Source organism: Lepisosteus platostomus, chromosome 4 (assembly GCF_059453375.1).
Source record: "Lepisosteus platostomus isolate fLepPlt1 chromosome 4, fLepPlt1.hap1, whole genome shotgun sequence".
NCBI classification, from domain to species: domain Eukaryota; kingdom Metazoa; phylum Chordata; class Actinopteri; order Semionotiformes; family Lepisosteidae; genus Lepisosteus; species Lepisosteus platostomus.
In genome coordinates, this window is record NC_142614.1 from 2,425,963 (window position 1) to 2,436,366 (window position 10,404).

Sequence of the window (10,404 nt, forward strand, 5' to 3'; positions counted from 1 at the left end):
CCCGCTGGTTTTGTGCAGGTGTGGGTGGGAAGAAAACGAGGGAGTCTGATCAGAGAGCTTCTCTTAACTCGTCCTGGCTGTCTTTTTCTGCTCGGTGGAAACGAACAGCTGTCTGTCACTTGTACAGCGGTGTGTCACTCTGCTACACACTGAGAGCTCGCAGGTCCGTCAGACAGGTTTCCTCCAGCTCACGTACTGCAGAGTCTAGCAGAGGCTCTGCTTCCAAGAGGGGGAAAACTCCCCCTTTTTAATTCTTTTCCCTTCCTTCCCTCATACAGTTCACCCAAGCAGCTAGTATTGGACTTGGCTTCTGTGCAGAGACACAGCTTCTGTCTCTTTCAACCTTTTGTTCCCCATATTCAAAAACAGAAAGCCGTCCAAGCGTCCTGGTTCTCCTCTTCCTTCAGGGCCTGCAGCAGGGCTTTGGCAGCAGGAGCGGTGCTGGAGCAGTGCTAAGCAGACGACTGACTGCGCAGGTGAAAATCAAGAGCCTGACAGATCTGACATGAATGACAGGAAGGGAATTGGCATCATGTAGAAACCAAGTCATTCCTCATAAAGTCTCTACATGTCGGAAGAGAAGGATCTGAGAAGAGAGAGAGAGCTACTCTAGCCTGTCTTGAAAAAAAACAGCTGCTTGAAAAAAGGGAAGTGAGATAATGGGCCGCTGGACTGACTTGGTCATGTGTTTGCTTGTGCGCTCACAGGCAAGCTGGTCTCCACAAGAGAGCACAGAGCAGAGACCTCCTGCTGTCGGTAAGTCTGGCTTTTCTCACTCATGTACCTACTGTGCGAGCTCGTGCATTCATTCATCGACATATTCATGACCACCCGTGCATCAGCAGTGTCCTGGCAGTAACGAAGGAAAGACTTAAAACAATCTCTCTGCTCCTTCTAACTCTTTCAGTAACGAGCTCTAAGATGCCGTGGCGTGGCTGCGTGCCGTGTGTGTGAGAGCTGTGAAAGGGATCCTCTGTCAGGGCACTTGTGTGTGCGGGTGCTCAGGCAGCAGAGTCCCGAACCCGCTCTGAATCTCCTACTGTCCCATGAGAGCCGCTGTCAGCCAGGAGAATTGTTAGACTTTTGTTATTTTTCATTCTTGTGTCGTCTGCAAATGCTTCTCTCTTCAACTGTTTCCTATTTTAAAAAAAAAATACGTGGTTGTTAAAGCTGAAAAGTGTTTTTACACAAAGGGTTGTAGGAGTGTGGGACAAAGTGCACAGCCATGTTGTTGAAAGTGATACCCTAGTTTCTTTCAAGAACAGCTGGATGAGATCCTCCAATCAGGGCAGGAGATACTACTTTACACAAAGGGTTGTGGGGGTCTGGAACAAGCTATTTTGTAAAGGCGCAGATACAGCAAAACACAGTGTACAGCCACAGCCATAATGTAAGTGTTCCTATGCTCCATCTCCGCTGTTGTTTGCCACTAGTTTGTACTAAAACATTTATTTTAAAATTGTACAGATTCAACAGTAATATGATAAGGTTTGATTGCTGTTAAACTAATCAATAACAAATTCCATTTATTTTCTTAAAACATTTTGATATCCAGCACTGTTTATCTCACTCCTCGTCTGTCTTCACCCTTGGTAGTGATGGGTTCAACTGCAGTTACCCACCTGGTCCTGCTGCTCAGCCCTGCCCTCGTCCTCACCCTCACCAGCTGGGACAGTGCTTCGCCCCTCCAGAGCACGTGAGACACTCTTCTTACTCCTAAAATGTACAGTACCTGTGTGTCTCAGGTGTGTCAGGGTGTTTCTGTGTGATTTGTATCTCAGGTGTGTCAGCGTCTCTCAGGTGTGTCAGTGTGTCTCTGTGTGGATTGTCTCAGGTGTGTCAGTGCATCTCTGTGTGGATTGTGTCTCAGGTGTGTCAGTGCGTCTCTGTGTGGATTGTGTCTCAGGTGTGTCAGTACATCTCTGTGTGGATTGTGTCTCAGGTATGTCAGTACATCTCTGTGCGGATTGTGTCTCAGGTGTGTCAATGTGTCGCTGTGTGGATTGTGTCTCAGGTGTATGACTGCTACTCCCAAATGGAGTAGTGATCCACGCCAGCACTTGCCAGGAGCTGGCCGGTGGGTTACAGCGCCCTCTGTTGTCCTTTCACAGGAACTGCAGCCGGAGCTGTCTCGCCTGTGGCCTACGCTGTTGAAGTCCAAATCCAACTTCACCTTCTGGTAAGAACTGACGTCTACAGACCTCAGGCCAATCGGGTGGTCTTGTCTGTCTGAGCTCTGTTCCTCGAGAGCCCCTGATCGGCCAGTTTTATCAGACTTGGAAACACTAAATTAGGATCAATTAAGCAAGCGATGTGTTAAATTAAGTTATTGACCATCCAGTGCCAAATTACGAGTGCCCTTCAGCTTGTGAGGACAAGGATTCTCTTAATTGAACACATTGCTCGTCTTATTGGCTTTAATGATTTTCAGAAACCTGGAAAAGTTAACTGCCCTGTGGCTCTCCAGACCCCCTGCTCCACATGTCCAGCGGTGTGTCTGTGTGTCCGGTGTCTGGGGTGGGACAGTGTGTGTGCGGTGTGTCTGTGTGTCCGGTGTCTGGGGTGGGACAGTGTGTGTGCGGTGTGTCTGTGTGTCCGGTGTCTGGGGTGGGACAGTGTGTGTGCGGTGTGTCTCTGTGTCCGGTGTCTGGGGTGGGACAGTGTGTGTGCGGTGTGTCTGTGTGTCCGGTGTCTGGGGTGGGACAGTATGTGTGCGGTGTGTCTGTGTGTCCGGTGTCTGGGGTGGGACAGTGTGTGTGCGGTGTGTCTGTGTGTCCGGTGTCTGGGGTGGGACAGTGTGTGTGCGGTGTGTCTGTGTGTCCGGTGTCTGGGGTGGGACAGTGTGTGTGCGGTGTGTCTGTGTGTCCGGTGTCTGGGGTGGGACAGTGTGTGTGCGGTGTGTCTGTGTGTCCGGTGTCTGGGGTGGGACAGTGTGTGTGTGGTGTGTCTCTGTGTCCGGTGTCTGGGGTGGGACAGTGTGTGTGTGGTGTGTCTCTGTGTCCGGTGTCTGGGGTGGGACAGTGTGTGTGCGGTGTGTCTGTGTGTCCGGTGTCTGGGGTGGGACAGTGTGTGTGCGGTGTGTCTGTGTGTCCGGTGTCTGGGGTGGGACAGTGTGTGTGCGGTGTGTCTCTGTGTCCGGTGTCTGGGGTGGGACAGTGTGTGTGCGGTGTGTCTGTGTGTCCGGTGTCTGGGGTGGGACAGTGTGTGTGCGGTGTGTCTCTGTGTCCGGTGTCTGGGGTGGGACAGTGTGTGTGCGGTGTGTCTCTGTGTCCGGTGTCTGGGGTGGGACAGTGTGTGTGCGGTGTGTCTGTGTGTCCGGTGTCTGGGGTGGGACAGTGTGTGTGCGGTGTGTCTCTGTGTCCGGTGTCTGGGGTGGGACAGTGTGTGTGCGGTGTGTCTGTGTGTCCGGTGTCTGGGGTGGGACAGTGTGTGTGCGGTGTGTCTCTGTGTCCGGTGTCTGGGGTGGGACAGTGTGTGTGCGGTGTGTCTCTGTGTCCGGTGTCTGGGGTGGGACAGTGTGTGTGCGGTGTGTCTCTGTGTCCGGTGTCTGGGGTGGGACAGTGTGTGTGCGGTGTGTCTCTGTGTGTCCGGTGTCTGGGGTGGGACAGAGTGTGTGTGCGGTGTGTCTCTGTGTCCGGTGTCTGGGGTGGGACAGTGTGTGTGCGGTGTGTCTCTGTGTGTCCGGTGTCTGGGGTGGGACAGTGTGTGTGCGGTGTGTCTGTGTGTCCGGTGTCTGGGGTGGGACAGTGTGTGTGCGGTGTGTCTCTGTGTCCGGTGTCTGGGGTGGGACAGTGTGTGTGCGGTGTGTCTGTGTGTCCGGTGTCTGGGGTGGGACAGTGTGTGTGCGGTGTGTCTCTGTGTCCGGTGTCTGGGGTGGGACAGTGTGTGTGCGGTGTGTCTGTGTGTCCGGTGTCTGGGGTGGGACAGTGTGTGTGCGGTGTGTCTCTGTGTCCGGTGTCTGGGGTGGGACAGTGTGTGTGCGGTGTGTCTGTGTGTCCGGCGTCTGGGGTGGGACAGTGTGTGTGCGGTGTGTCTGTGTGTCCGGTGTCTGGGGTGGGACGGAGTGTGTGTGCGGTGTGTCTGTGTGTCCGGTGTCTGGGGTGGGACAGTATGTGTGCGGTGTGTCTCTGTGTCCGGTGTCTGGGGTGGGACAGTGTGTGTGCGGTGTGTCTGTGTGTCCGGTGTCTGGGGTGGGACAGTGTGTGTGCGGTGTGTCTCTGTGTCCGGTGTCTGGGGTGGGACAGTGTGTGTGCGGTGTGTCTGTGTGTCCGGTGTCTGGGGTGGGACAGTGTGTGTGCGGTGTGTCTGTGTGTCCGGTGTCTGGGGTGGGACAGTGTGTGTGCGGTGTGTCTGTGTGTCCGGTGTCTGGGGTGGGACAGTGTGTGTGCGGTGTGTCTGTGTGTCCGGTGTCTGGGGTGGGACAGTGTGTGTGCGGTGTGTCTGTGTGTCCGGTGTCTGGGGTGGGACAGTGTGTGTGCGGTGTGTCTCTGTGTCCGGTGTCTGGGGTGGGACAGTGTGTGTGCGGTGTGTCTCTGTGTCCGGTGTCTGGGGTGGGACAGTGTGTGTGCGGTGTGTCTGTGTGTCCGGTGTCTGGGGTGGGACAGTGTGTGTGCGGTGTGTCTGTGTGTCCGGTGTCTGGGGTGGGACAGTGTGTGTGCGGTGTGTCTGTGTGTCCGGTGTCTGGGGTGGGACAGTGTGTGTGCGGTGTGTCTCTGTGTCCGGTGTCTGGGGTGGGACAGTGTGTGTGCGGTGTGTCTCTGTGTCCGGTGTCTGGGGTGGGACGGAGTGTGTGTGCGGTGTGTCTGTGTGTCCGGTGTCTGGGGTGGGACAGTGTGTGTGCGGTGTGTCTGTGTGTCCGGTGTCTGGGGTGGGACGGAGTGTGTGCGGTGTGTCTGTGTGTCCGGTGTCTGGGGTGGGACAGTGTGTGTGTAGTGTGTCTCTGTGTCCGGTGTCTGGGGTGGGACGGAGTGTGTGCAGTGTGCGTGTCTTCCTGTGTTCCTCTCGAGTCTGGTTCTGCCACAGGAAGGACGAGTGGATCAAGCATGGCTCCTGTGCTGGCTGTGTGGAGGGCATGAACTCCCCCACCAGGTACTTCCAGACGTCCCTCAAGCTACGAGCCCACTTCGACATCGACAGGTGCGAGTCGCCAGAACATCTTCCAGTCAAATCACAGACCAGAACCACAGTAACACTCCAGCAGCCGCCTCAGGAAAACCATTTCAACAGCTTGGCATCCGCAAGTCTCCACACCTGACTGTCTGCCTGACTGTCACCTGACTGGCCTTGGAGGCCTAGCTGTTGAACTAGATCAAGCTCTCCAAGCCTGCTGTGTGTTTGTGTGTGCTCCGTTGTGTGCATGGTGTTTTGTCACTATGAGAGCTAATACCGCAAATATAAAATTAGCATTTCCAGGAGTCCTGAAATACCCGGTGCTGTGCCAACACTGCCGGATCCCAGGTACAGAGCCAGTCTTCCAGAACTGCACTGAACTGTTTGTGAAGTGTTTTGCTGTGGCAGTATTATCTACCCATCCGAGCTTCCTGGTTGAAAGTGGCATGCCAGCTCTCCTTGGATATATGGATATAGAATTTTCACTAAATCACTTTGAAAAACCCCAGTTTTTAAGCGTTGATGTTTTTGTTTTGGTTCTGAGTCACCTGTGTTGGTCTCTCCTCCAGACACACAGCCTGACGCACATGTCCTGTTGTCATTGTAGGGCCCTACAGGATGCTGGCATTGAGCCTTCCTGCAACAAATCCTACACGGTACTGTAGTCCCCTCTTCCTTATTATAGATCCATTAAGCTTGATTTTACAGAATTTATCTAAATGCAAATGTCAGTTTTGTCCACGCTGACCATAATATCAAAATTCTTTACCAAATCGTGTTACAGAAGAAGAATGTAGTAAGAGCATAAAGTACACAAAGTAGTTAGACTTCAGAATAATCTTCTTCTTCTTTTTCACAGCCTTAGTCCCAGACTGTCCTGGGGTCAGCTGCTTTGGTTGCTCTTCTCCATTTGTCTCTGTCGAGCACATCTTCCTCACTCACTTCACATACCTCCATATCTTTTCTCACACAATCTATCCATCTCTTTCTAGGCCTGCCTCTTCCTCTGTTACCTTCCACCTCAAATTCCATTACCCTCTTTGTTACTTCCTCAACGTCCCTCCTCATGATATGTCCATACCACCGTAACCTCGCTTCTCGCATCTTCTCAACCACATCCACCACCCTACATCGTCTACGGATTTCTTCATTTCTGATCTTATCCTTCATTGAAATCTGCAGAATCCATCTCAACATCCTCATTTCAGTTCTTCTCATCAAGTTCTCTTCCCTCTTTCCAACTGCCAAGCATTCAGCTCCATATAGTAATACAGGTCTAATCACAGTCTTGTACATTTTGCACTTTAACTTTCTGGGAATTTTCCTGTCACAGATTATTCCAGTTATTTCTCTCCACTTGTTCCATCCAGCTTTCACTCTTTGTTTTACTGCCTCCAGTGTTTCTCCTCCCTTTACCAGTTTTGATCCAAGGTATTTAAAGTCATCAACTTGTTTCAGTTTTCCTCCATTTGTCTCCTCAACATTGGTCATAGTATCTCCTCTTCTCTCCATTACCATTATTTCAGATTTTTCTGCATTCATTTTCAGTCCACCCTTTTCCAGACTCCTCTGCCATTTGAACACTTTCTCCTGTAGTTCTACTTCTGAGTCTGCCATCAGTGCCACATCATCAGCAAAGATGAGTTCCCAAGGCACTTCTGTTCTTACCTCCTCTGTCAGTGTGTCAATAATGTTTATGAAAAGGAAAGGACTTAGTGCTGATCCTTGGTGTACTCCAACTGTGATTTCAAACTCTTTTGTCTCTCCCTGTTGTGTTATCATCTTTGTAGTTGTATCTCTATAGGTTGCTTGGACTAACTTCACCATGCTTTCTGGTACTCCTTTCTTCCTCAAGCACCAATACACCACCTCTCTGGGCACACGGTCATATGCCTTCTCCAAGTCCAGAAAGGCCACATACAGCTTTTTCCCTTTCTCTAGTGTCTTCTCCTGTAACTGTCTCATCACAAAAATGGCATCTGTTGTGCTTTTCCCCGCTGAGAATCCAAATTGTGAGTTGTGGATCCTGATTATCTTCCTGAGTCTCTTGTCCAGAATTTTTTCCAGGATTTTCAATCCATGTTCCAGAAGTTTTATTCCTCTATAGTTTTTACACTCCATTGGGTCTCCTTTCTCCTTGTAGATGGTAACCATACTGCTTTTTGTCCATTCTTCTGGAATTCTCTCTTCCTTTGCAATATTGTTTAGCAATCTCGTCAGCCACTGAATCCCCTCTTCATCGAGGTTCTTAAAGTGTTCTGCTGCTATTCCTGATGGTCCAGTTGCTTTGCCCACTTTCATCTCTTTGATAGCTTCTGTCACTTCCTTTACTGAAATTTCTTGGATTGGTCCACACACTACGTCTGCCTCCACTAGGTTCTCCCTCTCATTTTCTACATTTAACAGATTTTTGAAGTACTCCAGCCATCTTTGCTTGATCTGTTCTTGTTTAATCAAGACTCTGCCTTCTCCATCCTTGAGTACCGCCACCCGGATAATATCTTTTTTCTGTCTCGCTCTATGTTTAGCAATCTTGTAGATTTGGTCCTCTCCTTCCTTTGTTTCAAGTTTCTCATACCATTCTTTCCAGGCTCTTTCCTTTGCTCTTGCTACACTTCTTTTTGCTACCTTCTTTAGTCTCTTATATTCTTGTAATTCTCCAGTGCCATCTTTCAGTGCCTTGTATGCTTTTTTCTTTTCCTTCAGTGTTTCCTGAACTTCCATATCCCACCACCACTCTTCATTTTCCCTCGGTCTGCCTCCTCTTGTCTTTCCACAAACCCTGGTAGCAGCCTCTTCTAGGATGTGGCTCATCTCAGTCCACTCTTCTTCAACTGAAGGCTCCTCTGTTTCCTCTGTGTTGTTTTTCATTTCTTTCACCAGCCTGTTGAAATCTACTTTGTTTTCTCTCAGTTTCCACACTTTTGTTCGTGCTGGGTGTTTCCTCTGCCTTATTCTTCGCTCCTTCAATATTGTGATGTCCATCACCAGTAGCCTGTGTTGTCTGGTAACAGCCTCATAGGGCAGGACTTTAGCATCTTGGACTTTCGCTCTATCAATTCTTCTCACTAATATGTAATCTATTTGGGTATCATGGCCTCCACTCCTGTATGTCACCTTTTGCTCATAATTCTTCGTGAACCCTGTGTTCACTGCAAACAATTCAAGAGCTTGGAGTGTTTCTAGTAGCCTTCCTCCTTCTTCATTTCTCTCTCCTAGCCCTCTCTGACCATGTTCATCTGGATAATCTGGGCATTTCTCTCCTAAATGTGCATTGAAGTCTCCTCCAATTACCACCATTTCATTTCCTGGGATTCTGCTAACCACTTCTTCGAGATCTTCCAAAAAGCTATCCTTTTCCTCCTGTGGTCTTCCTACCTGTGGTGCATATACAGAGATGATATTCCATAACCCACTCTCAAAAGCCACCTGTACATTGATAATCCTGTCTGAGTGTCTAACCACCCTCACTATCTTGTCTGCTAGGTCTTTGCACACTATCACACCCACTCCATTCATTTTGGTACTCTTTCCAGCATATAGAATCTTGTATCCCTCTCCTAGGTGTCTTGAGCTGTTTCCTTTCCACTTGGTTTCTTGCACACACAAGATCTCCACTTTTCTCCTTGCCATAGTTTCAACCAATTCTCTCCCTCTCCCTGTCATGGTGCCAACATTCCAACTCCCCACTCTCATTGACTTAACATTCCTTCCAGGCCCCTTCACCTTGTTTCTTTTCTGTAGCCCCCACTCTACAGTTTTCCCCACAGTAGCATAATTTCCATTAGTACCCTGTTGGGACACAGCACTAATGGCGGACGTTGTTAACCCGGGCCCCGGCCGATCCGGTATGTGCTTTGTGTTCTTTGCAACCATGGTTTTGGCAAGATGGTTTTACGTCGGATGCCCTTCCTGACACAACCCTTTTAGTCGCCTCTTACGACAGGCAGGGATACCCAGGAGGTATTCTGATCCCCCTCCCGAGGGAATAGACTTCAGAATAATACAAAATAAAAATTGAATATGTAGAAACAAACACAACTTGACATCACAGCAAAGAGATGAAGATGCATATGAATTTCCAGCACCGGATGTAGAGAGATCAGTGAGGGGTCTGAGCTGCTGACCCACGGCGAGCCGATCTGGGCGCAGTGTAGATGCGAGGTGGGCAATGCCAGGTAACCCATCCTTGGTTTAGAAATTCGGACCCGTGACACGAGTACAAGCGAGGAGGCCTGGGCCATGGTGCGCGCTGAGTGATGCCCTTCCTCTCTCTCTCCCTCCCTCCTGTCCAGTACAAGCAGATCCACGCGGCTCTGGCCCCAGTGCTGGGCGAGCTCCACGTCAGCCAGTGCGTGCAGGACGAGCAGGTGAGGGGGGCTCGGGGGGCTCGGGGGGCTGGGGGCCACGCGGCGGGGGTCCTGCAGCTGTTCTCTTCCCGGCTCACGGTCTCTCCCCCCCTCTCTCCCTCCCCGGAGCAGCAGCGGCAGGTCTGGATCCAGGTGAAGATCCCCATGTTCAAGAACTTCACCCTGGGCTGCCACCGGCACCACGCTGGGCTGCCAGCCTCCCCACACCCCTCCCCCGGGCACCCCTGCCCCCACAACGCCTCCGTCTACTTCTACCCCATCAGCTACGACCACCCTCACCAGCCCTGTGCTTAACACCGACCGCAGAAGACACCCCAGTAATCAAGCGGGGATCCCCTCACCTTAACTGGGGTGCTGGGTTTTCAGCTTAGTGCACCAACCTCAAGCTCCACCGCCGAAACGTTGTGTCTCTTTCCCTTTGCTTCCAGCAGGGAATAAACCTTCACCTGTTCCTCTGCAGCCTAAGCATGCTGACGCAGCTCCCTGCCTGACCTTCTACAGAAATAACTAATTCCAGGAATATAAACCGGTATAAATGCAAATCCTAAGACGTGAAAGGCCAGCTTGGCCCACTGTAGAACCGGTCAGAACTGTGTCACGTTAAAAACCCTGACCCTGCTCGTGATGCTGCAGGACGCTCTCCTCTCGGCAGGGAGCGGGACTCTGCCGGAACACGAAGAGGACGGCTCCATCGGACGCCTGCTCCGCAGGGAGTGACCGAGGGCAGGAGACCCCCGGCTGCCGGCGTGGAGACCCGCCACCAGTCTCTGTGGTTTCTGTTCATACTGTACCTCACACCCTTTGAGCTCCACCGAGTGTAAGACTAGTTTTAAAATTGTGGTGGTTCTGTAGCCTGTTATCTCAGGAATGAACAGCTTTTTGATGCTTTCTAATGAACTTTTAAATTGAGTCTGTGTGTTTTTGT

The 10,404-nt window shown here is 51.0% G+C and overlaps 1 protein-coding gene across 1 annotated transcript; it reads left to right on the top strand.

Annotated features, from left to right (window-relative positions):
- Positions 1-120: 120 nt before the first annotated feature.
- Positions 121-10,388, top strand: rnaset2l (ribonuclease T2, like). Its single transcript, XM_088627245.1, has 7 exons — positions 121-756; positions 1,597-1,696; positions 2,015-2,179; positions 5,023-5,136; positions 5,717-5,765; positions 9,405-9,479; positions 9,591-10,388. The coding sequence occupies exons 1-7, from the start codon at positions 660-662 to the stop codon at positions 9,771-9,773; spliced, it is 783 nt and encodes a 260-aa protein (XP_088483371.1). The 5' UTR covers positions 121-659; the 3' UTR covers positions 9,774-10,388.
- The last annotated feature ends 16 nt before the right edge of the window (positions 10,389-10,404 follow it).